Source organism: Corylus avellana, chromosome ca2 (genome assembly GCF_901000735.1).
Source record: "Corylus avellana chromosome ca2, CavTom2PMs-1.0".
NCBI lineage: Eukaryota > Viridiplantae > Streptophyta > Magnoliopsida > Fagales > Betulaceae > Corylus > Corylus avellana.
In genome coordinates, this window is record NC_081542.1 from 25,109,223 (window position 1) to 25,131,971 (window position 22,749).

The 22,749-nt window shown below is 35.7% G+C and overlaps 4 protein-coding genes and 1 pseudogene across 7 annotated transcripts in view; 4 read left to right on the forward strand and 1 right to left on the reverse strand.

Moving 5' to 3' along the window:
• The window catches only part of LOC132168550 (probable purine permease 10), a 62,138-nt gene extending 53,156 nt beyond the window's left edge, over positions 1-8,982 (forward strand). The window contains exons 2-3 of one of the 2 annotated variants that reach the window (XM_059579547.1): positions 6,325-6,403; positions 7,794-8,982. In XM_059579547.1, the coding sequence (XP_059435530.1) occupies positions 6,367-6,403; positions 7,794-8,917 (1,161 nt within the window). In that variant the 5' untranslated portion in view covers positions 6,325-6,366 and the 3' untranslated portion in view covers positions 8,918-8,982. Of the gene's footprint in view, positions 1-6,295; positions 6,404-7,793 lie in introns of those variants that run through there. The other variant, XM_059579546.1, reaches the window with a different exon arrangement.
• Positions 143-1,192, forward strand: LOC132169409 (purine permease 21-like; annotated as a pseudogene).
• A 3,197-nt stretch (positions 8,983-12,179) lies between the features above and the next one.
• On the forward strand, positions 12,180-13,989 carry LOC132171509 (purine permease 21-like). Its single transcript, XM_059582837.1, has one exon. The coding sequence runs from the start codon at positions 12,543-12,545 to the stop codon at positions 13,656-13,658; it is 1,116 nt and encodes a 371-aa protein (XP_059438820.1). The 5' UTR covers positions 12,180-12,542; the 3' UTR covers positions 13,659-13,989.
• A 1,117-nt stretch (positions 13,990-15,106) lies between these two features.
• Positions 15,107-17,225, reverse strand: LOC132171132 (UDP-N-acetylglucosamine transferase subunit ALG14). The gene is made up of 5 exons (XM_059582368.1): positions 16,703-17,225; positions 16,489-16,628; positions 15,847-15,993; positions 15,676-15,735; positions 15,107-15,572 (listed from the first exon to the last, which is right to left on the reverse strand). The coding sequence occupies exons 1-5, from the start codon at positions 16,881-16,883 to the stop codon at positions 15,396-15,398; spliced, it is 705 nt and encodes a 234-aa protein (XP_059438351.1). The 5' UTR covers positions 16,884-17,225; the 3' UTR covers positions 15,107-15,395.
• Positions 17,226-19,755: 2,530 nt separating this feature from the next.
• LOC132168856 (probable starch synthase 4, chloroplastic/amyloplastic) overlaps positions 19,756-22,749 on the forward strand; it is a 16,964-nt gene continuing 13,970 nt past the window's right edge. For 2 of the 3 annotated variants that reach the window (XM_059579920.1, XM_059579921.1), the window contains exons 1-2: positions 19,756-20,066; positions 22,235-22,469. In XM_059579920.1, coding sequence (XP_059435903.1) covers positions 19,933-20,066; positions 22,235-22,469 — 369 coding nt within the window. In that variant the 5' untranslated portion in view covers positions 19,756-19,932. Of the gene's footprint in view, positions 20,067-22,234; positions 22,470-22,749 lie in introns of those variants that run through there. The other variant, XM_059579922.1, reaches the window with a different exon arrangement.

Genomic DNA, 22,749 nt, shown 5'->3' on the forward strand with positions numbered 1-22,749 from the left:
TTTGATGGCAGAGTTTTTATTGTCATTTCAATTGACCTAGGAAGTAAATTTTTGAAAAAAAAAAAAAAAAAACTCAAAGAGTTTTAAATTTTGGAGGGTTGACTCAGAGACTTATTATACATTTTTCCTATATATATCTATATATCTTCTAACATCTACTTTATCCCTTATTTCTTGATCAGGGTTGGCCTTCATTACCCTTTTCTCCTTCTTCATTAGCTCACAAAAGATCACTCCTTTCATAGCCAATTCTCTTGTTCTTCTCACCATATCCTCCATCCTCCTTGTTCTTTATCAAACAAATTCTGCAGACATCATCAGGGGTGGTGGTTCAATGGCCTAAGGAAATCTCCAAAGTAGTTAGGCATGTACTAGGGTGTGGGTTCGAATATCCGTAATAGAGAATCCCCACATATACTTGATTTGTATTAGTCACCTTGGTTCTCATTGATGCTCTGGGGATTAGGCTATAGCTCAGTTGGACTTGAGGAAGCATTTACGGTTCCCACCGTCTAGGCCCCTCTTGTGCGGTTCTCAGCGGGTAGGTGCTACTATGGTCACGTCCAAGTAGGATAGCCACAATTGATCTCCCCGGCCTACCCTTAAAAAAAAAAAAAAAAAAACAGATTCTGCATGCACCATTGGAGTCTCAAAAGCAAAGCATGCAATTCGCTTCATATGCACTGTTGCTGCATCTGCTGGAGGTGGATTGGTGCTTTCCCTTACACATTTTGCTTTCAGGAAGGTTTTGGAAAGGGAGGGATTTGCAGATGTCATTGACATGATAGTGAATCCATCATTGATATCAACTCTAGCTACTGTGGTGGGACTTTTTGGTAGTGGAGAGTGGAGATTTTTGAACAGAGAAATGGAGGAGTTTGAGCTGGGGAAAGCCTCTTATCTCATGACTTTGATTTGGACAGCCATAATATGGCAAGTTTTCACCATTGGTTGTGTAGGATTGATTTTTGAGGCTTCTTCACTTTTCTCAAATGCCATAGGCAGGTTGGGTGTGCCTATTGTTCCAGTTCTAGCTGTGATATTTTTCCATGACAAACTTGGAGGAATAAAGGTTATCTCCATGGTGTTGGCTGTTTGGGGCTTTGTTTCCTATGTCTATCAGCAATATCTGAATGATTTTACCCCCAAGCCTGAAGATACAAACTGTAATGAAGTTTCCAATATTGGATGAATAATGTTAATTAGCCTACTTTTGGCTACAACAATAGACAAGATAGATTTAGGTCAATGTGAGTCTAACTTTACCCGAAACACGAATTAGATATAAGAATTTAATGTCCCATATCACATGACGCATATGAGAAACTATTAGAAACTTCGATGGGTAGTGGAGTTATAGTTGAATAAAGAAATTGGTCCGCTCTCTACTTTAAACGTTATTCATCAGTTTAGTGTAACTAGGGGTGTAAACGAGCCGAGCTTGAGCGAGCTTCCCTTGTTCAAGCTTGGCTCGTTTAAATTTTACTCGAGCTCGAGCTCGAGTCGAGCTTAAGGGCGAGCCAAAAAAATCGAGCTCGAGCTAATAATAAGTCGAGCCGAGCCAGCTCGCGAGCTGGCTCTTATATTTAATATTTTTGTTTTAAATTTTTTTTTTAACTTCAAGTACTCTTAAACGGCTTAAGAAGTTAGTTTGCATATGAGCATTTGTTTAGCCTGACTAGTCGAGTATGGAGCCTGAGTCAATACAGCAAGACATTTGGTTTCAAAGAGAGAGGATATGCATTCTTTTATAGATAAGCAAACTTGGAGATTGATGTTTTCTTAACAATGTGGGACAAGTTAACATGTTGCATTCAAACTGCATTGGGACAACGCCCCTACAAAAAAATATTTTTTTAACGTTTCTCTCTCAATTCCCCTCACCAGTCACAACGGATCTTCCACCTAAACTCTCGTTTCCCACTCTCTCACTCTCACTCACCAGACAGGTAGTGATAGTGTTTGGGTCTGTTTGATTCTTCAATAATTTATGCCTTTCGCAATCTTCCTCAATAGTTTCTGCTTGATTCTTCTTCCTTTCGTTTGGATATGCTCTAATTAAATCGAGGTCTTTTTAATGATTGCTCTCTCTCTTTTTGATCACGAAGGGTCTAGAATTTTTCATTCTCTAATGGTTAAATATAAATGTAATTTTAAGGTTTTAATAATTATGAGATTTATAATTAATTATGTATTACTTAGTTTATATATATATATATATATATATATACACACACTCGAGCTTATACGAGCTTGTTCACGAGCTTAGCCGAGTCGAGCCGAGCTTGCTTCGTTTAATATTCGAGCTAGGATTTGTGTTCATGAAGTGCTTCATTTAATATTCGAGTCGAGCACGAGCCGAGCTTATGCGAGCCGAGCCCGAGCTTGCTCACGAGACGCTTCGCTCACTTAACAGCCCTAAGTGTAACCTAAAGAGGGTCAAGAAAGAGAAACTGTTTTCAGGTGTTTATACTTTCAAATCAAGATTTTGTTTCAATGGATTATGGTGTGTTCTTTTATTAGTTTATTGTGAAAGGAGAAATGCTATATGCATTTCCAAAAGCACAATCTCTAACATGATAGTAAAAATCACTATGTGATCCAAAATTTAATGATGATTCATTAAAAAATTAATGATAATTTTCACTTAAAAGTGCATGTAACATTTTTCTTATAAAAATTATGATAGTTAAGATTTGAATTTTATATAGATTTATTCATATATCATCTACTTTTTTTTTTTTTGAATACACATATCATCTACTTACATGTTGCCAAAAGTGGTGAAAACACAACAACTTGAAAAGTCAAGAAATAAATGTCTCTCTTAAATTGTGGTCAGTCTCCCCACTAGTTGGTGACCCCACTAACTTTATGAATTTCCATGTGGTTGGTGATCTATTAAAGTGTCAAATTGAAACTTTAATTAAGAAAGAAACGTTGAAATGAAGTAACAATGATTAATAAGATAGAAGTGGAATAAAATTATAATATGTCACATTACTCATTCATGAAGCATGACTATAAAGAACCTATAGGTTGATGTGGTAATGTTTATTAACCCTTAAATCATCATTTATTTTATTTTTTTTCCAAAAAAAAAAAAAAAAAATCAATGATTGATGGGCTCTACTACATCAATCCAATAAGAGCAACTCTAATGATAGTAGCTAAAATATAGTGAAAAGTGAAACTCTTTATTTTAGCTACTACCTTTTCTATATAAACTCCAATATATTATCATATTCTCTACTTGGTAGGAACTTATGAAACATGAAAACTTCTTTATAACCATGGCTGTAAATGAGTAATGTTACATATTTACTAATATCGCACTTCTATCTTAATACGTTGATGTGGTAGTTTGTTTTTTTAATTTTATTTAATTTTTTTTTTATTTTTTTTATTTTTTTTTTGTAAGTGATGTTGTAGTGTCTTTTAATCCTTGAATTAGCTCTTGTTAAAAAAAAAAAAAAAAAAAAAAAATCAATGATTGATGAGCAACTCCAACAATAATGAAATATCTAGTGAAAAAATGTAATTCTCTATTTTAGCTACTATTTTTTTTATACGCACTCCAACAGATTATCTATTTTATTATCTACTTGTTTTTAAATATTATTTCTCCTACTTTTTAAATTATATTATATTTCTCATATTTTCATTTGGAATGGTGAGAGAGGAAGAGAGGGATGGTGAGAAACAATTTTTTATTTGAACATTGTACTACAAGTTGCTATTCGCTATAGCACCATATGTATTTTAGCTAGGTGTGGCAATTCGTGTTTGGGTGTCGGGTTCGGGTCGTATCAATGCATGTGTATAAGAACTATAACCTTAACCCAACTCATTAAATTAAACAGGTTTAACCCTTCAACCATAACCTTCTAATTTGTATTAGGTTCATGTCGGATTTATGGGTCAGGTCAAAAATTGCCTACCATTATGTCGCGTGTCGGGTTCGTGTTGTATCGAAGCATATGTATAAAACTATATAGATCAACCTTAACTCGAACCATTTAATTAAATGGGTTAAATTCCTTAACCGTAACTCTTTTATTTCGTGTTGGATTTATGTCAGGTTCATGGGCCATATAAAAAATTGGCAGTTCTAATTTTAGCTTACCTCTAACTGATGTTATGGAGGTGAAAAAGTGAGTATATTAACTAAATTTAACTAATATTTACATTTGACCTAATATGTTGTAAATGCTCTAAGATGAGAATGTAATACAAATGTGTTAGGTAGCATTACTCTTTGTGAATTTCAATTGGACCAAAAGCCGTAGACTTCTACCCAATTCGGCATTCTGTTGCTTCACACTTTAAACGCTACCATGAGAATGTCATTGACATTAAAGTACCCTATTAGTTATAGGTTGTCAAAAGTGATGAAAACAAAGCATCTTGTCTTCAAGGGATGACTCAATCAGCTAGGGACCACACCTCATGAAGTAAAAGTCACTAATTCGATTCTCCCCTTCTCCTTGCGTGAAAACGTTAAAAAAAAAAAAAAAAAGAGCATCTTGAAAAATCTTGAAATAAATATTTCTTCTAAATTGTGGTGAATCTCCCACATTGAATCATCATTTGTTCCAAAAATTTAAGCCGTGAAATGTTTTAGGTGAGAGTGTGATACGAATCAAGGCCGGCTCAATGGCTAGGCCATTGAGGCGGTCCCCTAGGGCCCCCAGTTATGAAGGCTCAATTTTTTTTTTAATAAGCCCCAAAAAAATTTTTAATAGGGCCTAAAACTTTTTTTAATTTTATTTTAACTTAAGGCATAATTTTTTTTTTTTTTTTTAATAAGGCCCAAATTTTTTCTCATAAAAAGTTTTGCCTTCTAAAATAAGGCCTCAATATAATAAGCCCATTGTAAAATAAGACCAATTAACCAAAAAACAAATATGCCACATCAATTTTTTTGGGCAACTAATTAAAAGTTAAACTTAAAAGTCCTGAAACAACAATAAGAATGAAAATAATAATAATATTATAAAAATATAATAATATTATTAAAATAAATATTATTTAATTAATATTTAAATATTAAAAAAAATAAAGCTCAACTTCAAAATTTCGCCTAAAGCCTCCGAATACATTAAGCCGGCCCTGGTACGAATGTGTTAGGTATGATTACTCTTTGTGAATTCGTATCAGACCAAAAGCTGTAGACTTCTAGCTAATTTGGCATTTTGTTGCTTCACACTTTCAATGCCAGCATGAGCATATCATCGACATTAAAGTGTTGGTACAATATAGAAGGGCAAGATGATATTTTCAATTTTTTTAAGACCATTTTACCCTCTTGTTTGCTTAACCGGTTCATCTTCATTTCCTTTGAAATGGACATAATCCTTTTGTTCTATTCTGCTTTTAAACGGTTGGTTTTATACTTAACCCTTTTCTTGGGTTTCGGGTTAAGAAATTTATTGAATAGGATATATATTTGACCCAATATTTTATTTGTAGTGCTTTCTTTCAATTGGCATAATTGTTCTATATGAGAGGTAGCTCAATCAGCTAGAGATCACGTCTCATGGTGGTCACTAGTTTGAATTCTCACTTCCCCTCTTGTGTGGACATGTCAAAAAAAAAAAAAAAAAAAATTGGCATAATTGTTCAATTTGTTCTTGTTGGTTCTTTGCTGTCTTGCCTTTCATATACCTCTATTTTATCGTTAATTTTATCATTTTCTTGCAAAAAAATTAATAAAACTTAGAGATAAATTCACAATCTTTTAAAGAATTGAACTCTAAAATATCTAGTCTATAGTGATGACCTGATCATGATCCGATGATGATCAAGTGCAGGTCGGCACCTTGTACGGCCCACCAAACGTGTATGTTTATCTGATAAAGACAAGAAGGTGGTCTCATCCCATGAAATATTTGTATATATCTTTCTGCTTTATTGCTCTCTGCAAACCCCAGCAACTTGCTAACAGAGATGGCAATAAGGAGAAGCAATGAAATCGGGTCATCATGACCTTTCACCACTGTGATTGTTATTCCCAATTGTCAAAGGAGGAGCCAGAGTTGTCCTCTAGTGGGGCTAATTTAGTTAAAATGAAGTCATATTTTTTTTTTTGGGTAATGTTAAAAGCCGTCTTTATGTTCTTTTTGTGTCCCTCTAAAATTCACGTGGTTTTAAAATTACTATTAAATTTGTAATAAATTATATATTACTGAGTTTTGATCAAATAATAATTTTAAAAACCGCTTTCAAAAAAATGAGAACAATAATGCAACAGTACCTTTTATTGCACTGACTAACCCATCCACTGCCAAATGTTAGACACTTTCATTGCATATACCCTCCTTTTCTCTCTCTCTCTCTCATCTTTGGAACATCTTCAACTTTGACATGGGAGAAGCTCAACAAGTGCAGCTCCACATCATGAGTAAGTCACCTTTTCATATGTTTATTAGGAAGAGATTTCTTTTTAGTATGATCAGGTACAAGATATATATATATAGTGATGGATTTCCAGTATGCAGCTTTTCATATGATTTTTATTTTGTATCTACTTCTAGTTTGCTTCAGTTATAATAGAAACTGATCATAGGTGTACGTCTTATAAACTGTAAACAGGAGTATTGTTGTATGTATTCCTGTTGCATATATTCCTGTTGAATATATTCCTGTAGTTTTTGGTTTTTACATGAAGAAATTTTTATATTCTCAAAGATCAAGATATGGTTTCTTTTCTCTTTGATTTGTGGAGTAAGTAGATCACTGGAGGTACCAAAAATAGATATCTCCAAGATCATATGTCATAGTCATGGATATATGCTTGAATATGTAACAGATTGATGAAGATGCTACCTTTGCTGAGTGGAGAAGAAGTTCATACTCTAGATCAACTTAGAGTAATTTTAGAAGTTCTTATTGCGTCTCTAAAAAATTGAGGCGACTTTTAAAATCATAGTTTGATCAAAATTTAATAGTAATCAATCACAAGCCTAATGATGATTTTAAGAATCACATTGTCCTTAAAGGGACACAAAAGTAATAAAAAGAGACTTGTATCATTACTCATAATAATAATAATAATAATAATAATAATAATAAATCTAGAATCGACCAAACTGTGTACTCTATAAGAATTTTTCCTGCTTATGATCTCTTTGCTCCTATGAAAAAGGATAAAAGACTTTGGGTTGTACGTAGACTAACATGTGCACGCGGTCTAGCAAATCGGGAAGTATTGTGGTTATTAGTGTACGTGTGAGTATTGTGTGTCAATTTGAGAAAAAAATAAATAAATAAAATCAATAGTTAATATACCCAAGTAGACCTAAGCTTATTAGCTTAAACTTTTGAACTAAAATGATATCAAAATATGTATATTAACGTACTATTAGTGAACTTCCTAGATGATTCTCTCCTTAACAATTGGTATCAGAATCAAGTTAGCTTCCTCATAAACGAGTGTCTTAAGTCTTTGACACGCTTGGTTTGGTTCTCGTAAAGAGTATGGACGACTCTTGAAGTAGAGTTGTGCTCTGTGGTCTACAATTAGTATAACTCTTGCACGCGTGACACTCTTTAATTCATAAAAAAGCTCACAAGGGAGAATTAGGTTAATGTGAAAAAAACTCGCACGTGGAGGGTTAAGATTTGTTGTAAGTGTGCATAAAGTGGGCACGTGGGAGAGTACGTAGTTAATATACTTAAACGTGTTAAATCATCATTTATCTCAAATGCTTAACCCGATAGAAAGAGATAAATTTAATCATTACTTCAACAAAATGAACTCTAATCCTTTCAATCGTTGTGTTCTTTAACAGGTAAAGCGGGCGAAGTAGAAAACTCAACAGAGCATATAAATGCCACCGCCACCGGCCGACCGACAAGCGGTCAAGGCAGAAACTACAAGCGGTGGCTCCGAATGGCCATCTACACACTCTTCCTCATCTCCGGCCAGACAGTAGCAGTACTCCTCGGAAGATTGTATTACGACAAAGGCGGCAAGAGCAAATGGCTTGGAACCCTTGTGCAGCTCGTAGCCTTCCCACTCCTCCTCCCTTACTACGTCATCATCATCATCTCATCACCACCCAAAAACCCCATCAATATCGTCCAATCAAAACAGCCTTCGACCTTAATTCTCTCATCAATCTATGTCTCCCTTGGCCTACTTATTGCAGGAGATTGCTTATTATATTCAATTGGGTTAATGTATCTTCCAGTCTCTACTTACTCCCTCATTTGTTCATCACAATTGGCCTTCAATGCCTTCTTCTCCTTCTTCCTTAACGCACAAAAGTTCACTCCTTTTATAGTCAACTCTCTTGTCCTTCTCACCATCTCCTCCATCCTCCTCGTTGTTCAAACAGAGCACTCTGCTTTGGCTGTCTCCAAAGGGAAATATATAATTGGGTTTACATGCACCATTGCCGCATCTGCAGGATACGGATTGGTGCTCTCCCTCACACAGCTAGCCTTCAAGAGGGTTATCAAAAGGGAGACATTTACAGTCGTCATGGACATGATAGTGTACCAATCACTCGTTGCCACGGCAGCCACCGTTGTGGGGCTCTTTGCGAGCGGAGAGTGGAGAGATTTGAGCACAGAAATGGAGGAATTTGAGCTAGGAAAAGTCTCCTATCTCATGACGCTGATTTGGACGGCGATAATGTGGCAGGTTTTCGCAATTGGCTGCGTGGGGTTGATTTTTGAGGCGTCTTCGCTGTTTTCCAACGCCATTAGCGTTCTGGGTTTGCCTGTAATTCCGGTTGTTGCTGTCATCGTCTTCCACGACAAGCTTGGAGCAATTAAGGTGATTTCCATGGTGTTGGCTATCTGGGGATTTGTGTCGTATCTCTATCAGCAATATCTCGACGATTTTATTAAGCCGAAGGCTGAAGATAGAAACGGTAATCAGGATTCCAATGCCTCCCCACAGCCATAGGTTTGTGGATAAATAAAAGGTTATTTTACTTTTGGAATATATTGTATGAGATTTTTATTATTTTATTTTTTCTAATCAAATATGGGAAATTGTTACATGAAAAAACCAAAAAAAAAAAAAAAAAATCTAATAAGAATTAGGTTACCCAACAATATACCCAAAACGTAAAATACAATGCCGAAAAGCACGATAAGAATCTTTATACATGCACCGAAAGGTTAAGAGTATGTTTGAAATTATGTTAGAAAGTAAAACTTTTAAAGTCAAAACGAGTTTTTTAACAAAAATTTTATTTTTAAACTTTTGTTAAAAGTACGTTTTGATAATTTTTAGAGTAAAAGGTCAAAGAAGTACTTTTAAAATCTTTTATCAAACATGCCAATTTTTTTGTTTGGCGCAATTTTTTAAATACTAAAATACTTTATAAGCCCTTAGCCCTTTAAGGCAAACTCAAACCAACTACTCAAACAAACTCTAAGTGGTAAATGAGAACCTCATTTTTTTTCTTAAATGTAGAGAAAATCTCCAAAAACTCGCATGTAGGAGATTCTCACTCTCTTTTTTAAACCAAGTGAAAGCTTTAGTACTACCCAAAATTTAAAGAACATTTTAGCTTCTTTTATCCTTATTTTATTAAAAAAAAAAAAAAGAACTGCTTTATCTTTCTTTTCTTTCTATTTTTTTTTTAATATTGATTTGAAATAATATTTAAATAGAGAAAAATTATTGTGTAGTGCATTTAAACAAAAATCTTAAAAAAAAAAAAAAAGGCTGTGGGAGTGTCCTTATCCCTACTATATATACGTTAAATTATTACTTTCTTTTCCATGTAGCCACCTGTTAAATCGCATTTGGAATCTTACCCTAAAAAAAAAAAAAAAAACACTCAATTATGAGCAAATTGGACTGCGTGCTCATGGTGACAAAATGATTGGGATCCCAACTTTTTGGGAAGCTGTCAACATTTATTATTAAACAATAACGTGATAAATGTAGAATAGGACACAACATCATACATATATATATATATATATATATATATATATATATAGAGAGAGAGAGAGAGAGAGAGAGAGAGAGAGACCCATCACCCCCCATTATATTGCGTGGAATCCGAGTACATGTTTTTTATTTTCATCTGCTCTCTCTGTCTCTCCTTTAATCTTTTTGAAAAACTTCATTTCAGACATTGGAAAAGCTTAAGATCTTCGACACCATGTGTTTTTATGTATATAAAAAGAATTAATATGATTAGAGTACAAAGGTTTTCTTGTCCTATCATCAAAAATATATGAGTTGATAGACTAGGATTCCTGTTTTTTGTTGCGCCACCTATGTCGTCAGCGTAGTCGTGATTGGCGCCACCTCGCCACTCATGACGTTAGTAGAATGTGCCACCGGTGGTCTTCGCAAAATATCACTATCAGCTTATAGGTGTGTTTGACCCAAAAAGGGGTAAAATTCTGAAGTTTAAAAGCTTGAAAGTTTCAAATTTTGTTGTGTCTCATTTGTATGAGGCTGGTTTTCATTTAAACAAGAAGGAAACTTCCACATGTCAGTGAGGTATGTTTGGAGATAGAAATGGACCGCCAAGATCAAATATGGATTGATCTCATTTGAACGCACTACATGTCCCGTTCTCGTTTCACGTGTCAGGTTTTTACGCTATTTGCGACGACTTCTAATATTATTAGTAACAACACCAGAGTCGTCGCCGATAACTTTTCTTGATGGAGCAACTACGACGACTTATTAGTGACAACTTTTAGATGGCGACAACTTTTGGTCGTCGCTTGAGACCGAAATTCTTGTAGCGAATGGACCTCTTAAATAGAACCACATGCTATTAATCTAGTCGCATATAATTCATTTTATGGTCAAAATTTTATTTTGTAAGATTTAACAGTAAATATATGGTGCCACATCATTTAAATTTCAAATGATGTGGCAACATATAAACCATGTGAAAAGGTATACCCTATTAGTTCTTCCAAATGTGGCTGTTTCATAGTGCTGATAGCTTCAAATTCCTCAGCTCATCTCTTTCTTTGAGAAGCAAGTAGTAGGCCTACTATGGCTTTTTCTCTTCTTCATATTCAATTTTTTACTTTGGACTTTCGAGCACTCCACCCCAGGAGGCTCCTCTCCCTATTGAAAATTCTTACAGGAATGAAGCTTTAGTTCTATGAAGGGCTGAGTGAATGGCTCAACAAATGGCTTGCTTATCCACACTTCTTCGATGATTTTGATTCCAAGAGTAAAGATGGAAATGTTAATCAAGTTTCTAATGCTCCCACATTGAAAGAGGTTAGGCATTGAATGGTGAGTGATTTATGTTATTTTGGGTACAAAATTGGATGAACAAGATAGGCTTCAATAAATTAATCTGAAGCTAATTTGATTAAAAACAAAAAACAAAAAAGAAAGGAAACAAGCACTCTAGTTGTGGGGAATGACAAACTAACAAACACAAGCAGTAACAGATGCCCTTGTCCCAATTAATTGTGAGGTCATAACAAGAAATATAAATGATGCAATTGTAATTGTCAATATTTAAAATGATTCAATAACGTGTTATTTGTGGAATAAGGCCTAACATCACTGGAATAGGACACCCATCACCAGCCATATATATTAAAACGCAATTTATATGCCTCTCTCTCTCTCTCTCTCTCTCTCTGTATCTTTTAAATTCTTCACCTCCAACATGGGACAAGCACAAAATCTGCAGCTCCAGGTTTCGGGTAAGTCAGATTTTTCTAGTTATGTAAAGATTAGAGAAGAAAAGAAACCCACCTGAATATGGAACCCTGATATGATTTTAGCACAAAAGGCTTCCCTAGTAGTTCTTAAATCAAAGTATTAGCAATTAGATGGATACTATCAAAACTGTCTACCACTATAACATTATAGCACATGAATCACCTCAGAATCGCCTATATATGAAACAAGTAATAAACTTAATAACCTTTTATTTGCCTCTATTTTAGATCAAGAGAAAACAAACGTCTCATAATAATTTTTTTTTTTTTTTAATATATAAGAAGTGTATATACTAACATGTTTCTTACAGATATATGCTTAATAACCAGAAATAATCATTCATATGTACAGGCACTAATGCGTCAAAATCAGCATTTGGGTGATATGGCACCAAATTTCTCAGTCCCTACTCATGCTTCATGCTTTGTAGTTGTAGTACAGCTAAACTTAGTACTCAAGGGGGTACACAAAATGGGAACTGAAGAACCTGAAATGCCACAAAATAATTTATTTTTGTATAGTATATACATCAATGTTTATGATTAAGATCAGTTAGCCAGTAAAGCACTGAAACATTAAGATAGCAAATAAAGTGCAATCCACTTAGGCGGAAGACCCTCAATTTTTCAGAATAAAAAGAACACTGTGAATAGTTATTGATACTGCTAAAAAATAGTATGGTTGTTGACAAACTAATTCGGATGAAAGCAATATAAGATCAAAAGGAATTCATAAGATAGAAATGTCTATCCTGCAGTAATCCCTTTACATTTTCTTACCAGTTCAAGAAGCCAAAGAAGCAACCTCGCCTGAGTATATCAATGCTGCCAATCAATCAACAATCTCTCAATCCAGAAATTTTATGTGGTGGCTCCGGATAACTATCTATACACTCTTTGTCCTCTCTGGCCAATCTGCAGCTATGCTCTTGGGAAGACTGTACTACAACAAAGGTGGAAAGAGCAAATGGGTGGCAACACTTGTGCAAGTTGCAGGGTTTCCAATCCTCATTCCTTACTATTGTATCTCTCTTCCTGAAAGCCCTACCACAAGCAGCATCCAGAGGAACCAGCCATGCGCCTTAGTCCTTGCCTTGATTTATGCCTCTTTTGGTGTATTTCTAGCAGCAGACAGCATGATGTATTCAATTGGGCTTTCGTACCTTTCAGTATCTACATTTGCACTTATTTGTGCATCCCAGTTGACCTTCAATGCTTTCTTCTCTTTCCTCCTTAATTCACAGAAGTTCACTCCTTTTATAATCAATTCTCTGGTCCTTCTCACCATCTCCTCCACCTTGCTTGTATCTCAAACCAATTCCACAAACCCCAATGGAGAATCTAACAAGACGTATGAAGTTGGACTCTTATGCACCGTTGGTGCATCTGCTGGGTATGGATTGACGCTTTCCCTTACACAGCTCTCCTTCCAAAAGGTTTTGAAAAGGGAAACATTTACAGTGGTTTTGGAAATGATAATCTATCAGTCACTGGTTGCAACTTGTGCTACCCTGGTGGGGCTTTTTGCTAGTGGAGACTGGAAAGGTCTAAAGAGAGAGATGGAAGACTTTGAACTGGGGAAGTTTCTTTATGTCAGTACTTTGATTTGGGCAGCTATAGCTTGGCAGATTTTCACTATTGGTACAGTAGGATTGATACATGAAGTGTCTTCCCTGTTCTCCAATGTCATAAGTGCTCTGGGTTTGCCAGTTATTCCAGTTCTAGCAGTGATCTTCTTCCATGACGAGATGGATGGGGTAAAGGTGATTGCCATGGTGTTGGCTATTTGGGGCTTTATTTCATATTTCTATCAGCACTATCTCGATGATTCTGAGTCCAAGGCTGAAAATAGAGATGTCAAAGAAATTTCAATGCTTCCCCTGTTGAAAGAGGTTATTGATGAACAAGATGGGTTTAAGAAGATCTACTTAAAAGTTCCACTTTCAACTGAAGAAAATGTCCAAACTTATGAGCACTGAAGTTACTTTGGTCCTTCCGCTCCTTTATTTCAATGCCACGAATGGGAAAGTTTCAATGTACAAATCCATATACCAAAATATGTAGGTAAAACCCTAGTCATTTTATTTCTCCACATAAAGTGTAAAAAACAATTTTGTCTATTTCATCTCCGAAATTATTGTAAGACTCCAGTAAATATAAACGCGCTCATTTCTCTCCAAACTAGTCACCCAGTTTGGATAGATGTTAGGGCGATTGATAGCAAGCCTTGTGAAAGATGCTATGTTAAATCATCAAACTGGCAAAACAGCCTTGTGAAAGATGCTATGTTAAATCATCAAACTGGCAAAACAGCTAAACAACACCCCCCAACACCCCACCCCTCCCACCCCCCCCCACCCCCCCCCCCCCCCCCCACCCACCTCCCTCCCCTCTCCTTTCTATTCCTCTTCTACAGCAGGTGACCATGAACAAGATCAAGATGATTGGCCAATTACTATGACATGAAAGAGTAGCATGGTTTTGTTCAAGAAGCTTAGAGGGCAAAAGGAAAGTCAAAACTGACATAGGTTTATGGAAAATTATGCAATAGCATATATGGCCCAAGGTAAAATATAACAATAAAAAGAATTTTCAAGTCAAACTTAGGTAAGAATTTGTTAAATTCTTCATCACAAATGATAACTACTACAAATATTTTGCCATAAACAAATTCTTCTTAACGTTGGAAGACAAAAACACCAAAAAGAGAATATGTTACACTGATTTCCCCATACAATCAAAGAAATCAAAGAAAGAATTACTAGAGAAAGAACCATGAAAGCACATTTACAACCATACAGCCCCCTCACAAAAGACTAATTGACAGAAATGTATTTTCCACCCTCTCTCAAAACATATACCTCAGTCAAATTTTGTTAAATCAAAACAATTGAGAAAATTGAAAGAAAAAAAAAAGTTTGAATTATTTATTGCAATAATAGATACACATATTTGGGCAGAGATGTAATTTCACTCTAGTGCTATCATAACTACAAACTTTCCATGTTGATACACAACTATGGTACAAAAATGTTGGCGTTTTGAGATATCAGCAGCCTAAATATCTGATCTACAATGCCGAAGCACATTTTATTTAAATGTCCTACTGCCAAATGATTCTTTTTTCTTTTGTTCAACTAGCAAATTCATATTAGCAAGGAATTAAACTGTCTGCAGGATATTTAATATGGGTGTGTTCTTAGATTATTCAAAAACATGTGGAAATGTGACATCAGAAGAGGAAGACAGACCGCCAAAGGAAGAGAATAATGAAAGTTGTGTGTGATAACAACAGGACGTGACTAGATTTTGGACGAAAATTTCCCCATCACGCTCTACTTCAATCAGTCTATATTAAAGCAAAGAGCGTCTGGATTAATTCCTAAAGCGAGGCAGAATAGTTCTTTGTTTCCGAAAATGACTGGCATTATGTAAACCAAAATCATCAATTTATCAAAACTCAGGTTTATCTTAACTTACAGTGATAAGTAGTTCTCTCTCTTCTGCATGGCTGGGATTCACCACACAATTTAAAATGTGCTATAGTTAAAACATTGAGGTATAGTTACACCAAGGGATGCTTAAGTAACACATGAGCAACTGTACTTGGAGAAATAAAACATTGTGCTATAGTTACACTTTGACAATGTTGACTGCATTGCAAAAACTTGGAGGTTGAAGCGAAAATACCAATGTCAGCACCTGAACTCAATCAACTACATGAGACAACCAACATAGTGAGCCCGTGGATATTGTCCCTGTAGTTGTGGCCATTGCACAAAGAACTGATCAGCTATTTGTAACTTGTAAAGAAGCAACCCACTTAATGAAAGTCTTCTCACTCTTGCTATACTCTCAACATAGAAAATTGATGACCATCTAATCCCCACTACCTGCACTTGAGGTTAAGGATGAACTATAATATAACCTTAAATAATTGAAAAATATAGACAAGCAAATCAACAGTGGAAAAGTCTTAATGGAGTGCATCCGCACCTTGAAAAAGAATGCAATTGCACATAGTGGAAAACAAGTCCCTGGCCCGTTGCAGAGAATCTGAGGTTATACAAAGTTGATTACAAATTATGATCTAATAATTAGATTCATAATGTATGTAGTGCCCAAAACACACATGTATGGAAGTATAAACAAAGGAAAAGAAAATACCACTTGGGGTCTGATTTTAAACATTATCCAGAGTGCATGAGCCGTAGCAATTAAAGTTGTCCAAACAGAGGTTAAATATGATTGACCAACTTCCCTACTTCGATAGATCTGCATGAACTGAGCAGTTTCTTCCACTTTGACCCCAGTCTGCATTAGAAATCATTCAAAAAAGAAACTTTCATTGACAAACCCGCAACAATCATTCGAAACTAAAATGCAAATGCAGTATGGATCCAACTCTCGATGAGAAGCACAGCATTTGCATACTTCCTTATGGCAATAATGGAGAATCACTAGCAAACTATGCCCTTTGGATTCTGCACTCTAACTCATTTAAGTCTCATCCTTTTTCCTTTTTCTTTACAACATTTCACTTTCAAGGAAAAGAAATGCAAATCAACGTCGTGATTTATAAACCCCTAGAGACACTGGATGAAAAACGATACAAGTTACAAACACAAGCACATAACAACACGAAATCTCCATTTTGATACAAGATTGTGTTACGCATTCAACAAATCCAGCAAAAGATTACAATACAGCTGTTAATACACCCTATCGAAAAAGACTCAATACCAGGATAACACATAGCACTGTAGGAGTGAAAAACACCAAAGTGCAGAGCAATCTATCACTATGTACCTCATCAGCCAAGGAAGTCTCAAGCGTGCGAGCTTTTTGGAGGCTCATATTATCGGTCGCAGCGGCGACATAGAATCTGGGGCTAAACCTCTCCTTTTGCAACACCGACAACAGGTTAAGCATCTCCGCCGTGTGACCCCCTACAACGGCAAAAACACAAGCCAATAAGCATTTCCATTGTGAATTGAAATCAAAGCTGGCTCCATTGACTCACCTGAGCCTAAAACAATGAGTGTTCTGAGAGCTCTCGGAGCTTTGGATCGGAAGAGAGGCTTGCCACTCCGGTAGATAACGTAAAGCACGCGAATCAGTATCAAGGTGAGGCTGATCGTGACGAAAGTGACGGTGAATTTTGAAGCCAAGATGGAGAAGCAGCAGCCGTTGCCTTCGTCCATTGTGCGAACAAATTAGAAATCGCTCCACAAAAATACCACGAAATTCAAAGAATCAAATCCACAATCGCAGAGGACCAGTGAAAACAGCGAATCTGAAAAATTCAATCGGATGCCAGTCCGTCTGTGATTTTCTTGGTGGAGGACTCGTCGGGGGGAATTTGGGTCGTTTGGTGGGCGAATATTCACTCTGGTAGGGTCCGTTTTTGTTTTGGATGGTCCGGTTACATCTGGGCCGTCCGTATTTGGTCCTACATCTCTCGTAGTCTCGTGAACGGTCCGCCGCTTTCTTTTCACGTCGCGTCTCCCCCGCCGGATCGGGATGTACCCAAATTTTCTAACGACCGTTTAGAAAAAATTTCAAAAAACCTCCTTCACTTTTCAAATGAATGAAAACTCTTTTCAATAACTTTTCAAAACATAAAATATTAATACAAAATTTACATGGTTTTTTAATAACATAATAAAAAAGCACGTATTTTTCGCATATTTTAAAAATATATATCATTTTATTAGGCTGATTTATATGAATTAACTACAAATTAGTTTGTAAATAATTATAGTTAGTGATTCAACCATCAAAATGGAAGGGGTGGACGGATGGGGTGGCTCGAGAATTGATTGAGATCTCCTCATATTTTTTTAAAATATGAAATTCTTTAACTTTTAAAATTTGAGCCCTTTATTATATCTAACCGTCCAAATAAATGCAAAAAAATTGTGTTATCAATACAAGTAATTTTAGTTTTCAACATGTTAAACTCACTTGTCTCAATAACACACAAACATTTACATTTTTTTATACTGTTAAATGTAATTAATTACTCAAATTTTAAATATGAGAATTTCATATTTTAAAAAATTCGGAATGAGTCAAATCGCTTGGGAGTCCGTCACCTCCTTGTTAGTTTTAGGTGGCTGATACATCCTCATTCGGCTGCGTATTGGGCTGCTTTTATTTATTTTTTCTTTTAAGAATTTTGTTATGATTCAAAATAATAATAATAATATTTTAAAGGTTGCTTCTAGCGTAAAGCTTGGCAGCGATGAAGCCTCGAGAAGCATATATTTATGTTTATATAGCTAGGAAAACCAAGTTGCACTTCGCCACAACACATAACTCTTTGTCTTTACGTAAGTGTTTTCTCCTACACACTCTTATGATCTTTTCTCATGCTCATCTAGCTGAATTCAGGATGCAGTCTATCACTTCTTAAATATCAAGTAAACATCTAGCTGAAAGGGTGTGTTTGGCGATGGCCAAACCAAAGCCATTCACTATTCATCATATAGTTAAACTCTCAACACTATTATTTTTTAGGGAAAAATATAAAAAAGCCCCCCAAACTACCAGCCGTTTTCGATTTAGCCCCCTAATGTTCCAAAAGTCATAAAGTAGCCCCACAAACTACCAAACTGTTGCATTTTGGCCACTCCGTTAGTCAAAACCGTCATTTTGGACGGAAACTACAAAACGACGTCGTTTGGTTTCAGGTAAGTTACAAAAATGCCCTTGTGTGTATTTTTTTTTTTTTTTTTTTTTAAGGAGCAAAACGGTGCTGTTTTGCTCCAAAAAGGATTCACTTGCCCTAAGCAAAACGGCGCCGTTTTGCTTAGGGTAAGTCATTAAAATGGCGACCATCTCCTCCATCCCCAGCACTGACCCAAGTCAACAGATCTCCCATTTTCTCCACCAGATCCGCCCCTGCGCGCCTCCAAATTGAGCCAAAGAGCAAGGTAATCCCCATTTCCAATTCTCTCATCCAAAATCTTGAAATCCGGGAAACCCACTAGTACTTTTGCATAGATCACAGCAATGGCACCCAGTACGATCCAAAAGGCTATCAGGGCTGTGAAAGACCAGACAAGCATTAGCATAGCCAAAGTGGCTGGCAACATAGCACTAGACCTCGAAGTCTTGGTTTTAAAAGCGACAACCCACGACGATGACCCCGACAACCCACGATCGGCGAAGGCTGTGCGTGAGGGGGACAACCTGTGCAGCTGTGTTGCGTGGGTTGGGAGATTTTGAGTTTTAATGACTTACCCTAAGCGAAACGGCGCCGTTTTGCTTAGGGTAAGTTAACCCTTTTTGGAGCAAAACGGCACCGTTTTGCTCCTTCTTAATAAAAAAAAAAAAACATACAAGGGCATTTTTGTAACTTACCTTAACCAAACGACGTCGTTTTGTAGTTTCCGTCCAGACTGACGGTTTTGACTAACGGAGTGGCCAAAATGCAACAGTTTGATAGTTTGGGAGGCTATTTTATGACTTTTGGAACATCAGGGGGCTAAATCGAAAATGGCTGGTAGTTTAGGGGGCTTTTTTATATTTTTTCCTATTTTTTACTACAATAACAGGTGAGGACTAACATGCCATTGCCAAACATAGCCAAAGCGTATATATTTCATTCATGACTTATTTAACTTTTATCTTGACTAAATCATAATCATGTGTGGCAGAATTGAAATGAAGAGAAGCTGATTCTTTATTTCACAAGGGTGAAATGGTTAAAAAAAAGAAAGTAAAATGACCATTCTATCCTTATAAAGTAAGTGATCAATTTCTCTCCGTTTTAAAAGAAATTAAGAAGATTTAGGTCTGAAGTGTCGACTCGGCTAATATATTTAATCTGCTAACGAGTTTAAGAGTGAAATAATTGTGTAATATATAGCATTAATACTTGTCTTTCGAGGTTGATCAATCACCGTTCATCTAATCAAAACTAAATAAGCAAAACAAAAGAATCATTCGACCCAAAACAGTCACATAAGCCGCTCGATTTAGATAAGGTTATGATGACACATAGACCCGCACGTACGATCACATATTCTCAAAGATGCCAGACACTCCTTACAATCAACCATATAGTCATATGCCAACTTTTACGGTAACAATACCCAGTGCTGAGTAGGAAACAAATGGAGAGGATCCTTTTCCGTGCGGAGTAGTCGTTGTGGCGAAGAAACCATTTGTTCTATCTCTTGCTTGCTGCGAAGTCTTTCTCTTCCACACGCGCGCACAGACACAGAGTTTTTGATTGGAGTGAAAATGTCTGCCAAGCTATCAACTTTTTTTGCGAGCAACGGAATTAGCGGACTCACCTGCAAGCATATGAGCGTGCGATTTTTCGTGCCTCAGCGGTTGCTTCCTGCTTCCTGTAAAATGCGTAAGCGTAATCTCAGGTTCTCTCTCTCGCCCCTTATTGGTCATCTTCAGTTTTCTTGTTTTTTACTGTACTTTCTCTTTGGTTTTAGTAATTGAAAGCGTGTTTGATTTTGGTTCTGTTGCTTGATGATTCTTAATCATAGTTTTAGTCTTATAAATTGAGTTTTTGTTTTATGGGTATGGTTCTTTGGGAATTGGATTTGGGTGCTTTTTCGTGGGTTTTGAATGAATAGTTGGATAATGGTTGATTTATTTGTTCTTTGTTTCGTTGGCCATAGAATTATGGCGATGGTGTGTGAAAGCGCAAAGTACAATACATTTCGGAATTCCCCTTTTTGAAGCTGATATGCCACTGCTAGAGCTATTGCCTCTCAAGAATCTTGATGAATATATATATATAAAGCCAATTTAGAAAATTATCTATGCGTTCCTTCTTTAAATATTGTACCTTTGGGTTTGTGGGACCTAAGTTCTTGACTGCTTTTAAATGAGTGTAGTTAGGTCAAGAGATTGAGGTAAATGAGTGTCAAGGCTAGATAGAAATAGCACTGGACATGTTTTAATAAGCTACAAGAGATTGCTCAAAATGAGAATAAGGACAGAGAATGCTCACGGAGATGGATAAGTGCTGAAAGGGGGGAAAAGGGAAAATATCATTATTTTGAAAATATGACTCTAGAAAGAATAGGGAGTGGCCGAGTGGGTATAAGATCGATTGTCTATCATTATTTTGAAACTATGACTCTAGAAAAAGTATAATAGTTGAACCAAAAGTTAAGGATATTGCTTAGTCAAGTGGACATAAGTTACTTATGGGGCAACTTCAAAATCTTCAATTTTCAGAACTTGCTTACATATGGTCTTATTTCTTTGGCATTGAATCAATTTGGATTCCTTTGAATTAAAGCTATTTTTCCTGCTTAATAAACAATATGCATCACAATATCCAAACTAATTACTGCTTATTTTGTTCCACAAAGATTTAAATTTTCTGTATGCTATTGTGTACATTGAAGGCCTTCTAGATCTCAAGGTATATGAGCTTGTATTGCCCTTAGGTTATAAACTCTTAACCCCCTTCTTCCTTTTATTTATTTATTATTTTATTTTATTTTATTTTATTTTTATTTTTATTTTTGAAAAAGAAAATTTTGGATAAGTAATAAGTAAGTATTGAAAAAAAAAAGAGGATAAGGGGGCATAACCCAAGTACACAAGTAGGATACAAATGGGATCACCAAAACATTTAAAGTAAAAAAAATAAAAAATAAAAATAAACAATTTGATGCCCAAGTTAAGGACAAAAAGAGAAAGTAAGAAAGAGGTCTTATAAGAGTGACGGATGGACTGACACTCAGCTGAATAGAACTTTAAGAAAGGCTGACTATATCCCATGGAATATTTTCAAAAGCCCTCTTATTGCTTTCAATCCAAATACACCACATAAGTTGTGATGGAGTAGCTCTCCGTTCTACTAGACTCCTCACACTCCTCAACGTTTGTCCTCTTATTAGTTATTACCCTTAGGTTGACTTGTTTTTAACCAAGATGGGATAAAATCTGATTGATAAACATTTATTCAAGGATTGCTAGAATATTAATACAACTCTAAGTTGCCTTTTAGAATATGATCTTACATACAAATATTCATGCACAATTAGGAAAACATTATAGCACCGAATGAACTTGGTGCTTCCCAGCATCCATTGTTGATGAATTTTGTGGCAATGGTCATAATTTGAGCTGGGTGCCATGTCTTCTGATTTGAATGCTGCTCTTCTTGTTTGAGTTGAAAACAAAATCAGGAAATGTTGTCTGATGAGGCACGTACTATGTGCCTATTTTCTAGATTGACATTCCTAGAAAACTTGTGATTAATTTGAATCAATTTTCTTGTATTATGAACATGAGGGTGACGCTTCTTTTACAGCATTCATAAATTCTCACCAAAGTTTCTAGCTCTGGTCATGATATTTTGATTTTTGGTTAAAAGAAAGAACTTTTTCCTTAATTTAATATTATTAGTAAATTTGACAATGAAAACAACCTTCTCATTTGACGTTTTTATTTTTTCTTTTCCTGTATAATGTATCTTGAGTCCATCATATCTTTGGATAGCGAATTATGTACCTTAAACTTTGATATTAAGTTTACACTAACCTGATTATATCTTACGTACATGCAGTTCCCAGCATAAAACACAACAATTGAAGAAAGCCTCTCATGAACAGCCTCCAAGAACAGCAGATTTCCCACTAAATGGTGATGAGGAGTCTGAATCTGAAGCTGATTCAATAATTAATGTCCCAATTTTAAGTCAGGAAATCATTTCCGATGATGATGTTGACATGGACATAGCTGTGGAGCATATTGATGAAAAGGAGTTCAGTGACCTGACTGTTCCTGATGAACAAAAATCTGTATGGTCCTTCACCAAGACTTTTAAAACGAAATTAATAATCTGGGTTTGGACTATACTGCTCAGTTTTTCTTTCTTTCTATCAACATATATATGTGTGTGCATATATATTCTCTCTCTCTCTCTCTCTCTCTTTTCTTTACCAGGTGGTGGGATTCTTGCTGGTGAATTAAGAAAACTAATTGGAGATAAATAAAGAGTAAATAGTGTTAATTCATTGACAACCCAGCATTTGGACTATGAGCAACCTTGATAAATTTTCATTGCCGAGGTAGTCAACA

Excerpts from the sequence above, each read along its gene's own strand:
- LOC132171509 (XM_059582837.1), top strand. The coding sequence starts at position 12,543 with ATGTGGTGGCTCCGGATAACTATCTATACACTCTTTGTCCTCTCTGGC.
- LOC132171132 (XM_059582368.1), bottom strand. The coding sequence starts at position 16,883 with ATGGACGAAGGCAACGGCTGCTGCTTCTCCATCTTGGCTTCAAAATTC. Across the intron at positions 15,736-15,846 it reads TTAAAATCAGACCCCAAGTG|ATTCTCTGCAACGGGCCAGG; the intron begins GTATTTTCTTTT and ends GTATAACCTCAG. Across the intron at positions 15,573-15,675 it reads CAATTGCATTCTTTTTCAAG|GTAGTGGGGATTAGATGGTC; the intron begins GTGCGGATGCAC and ends CCTCAAGTGCAG.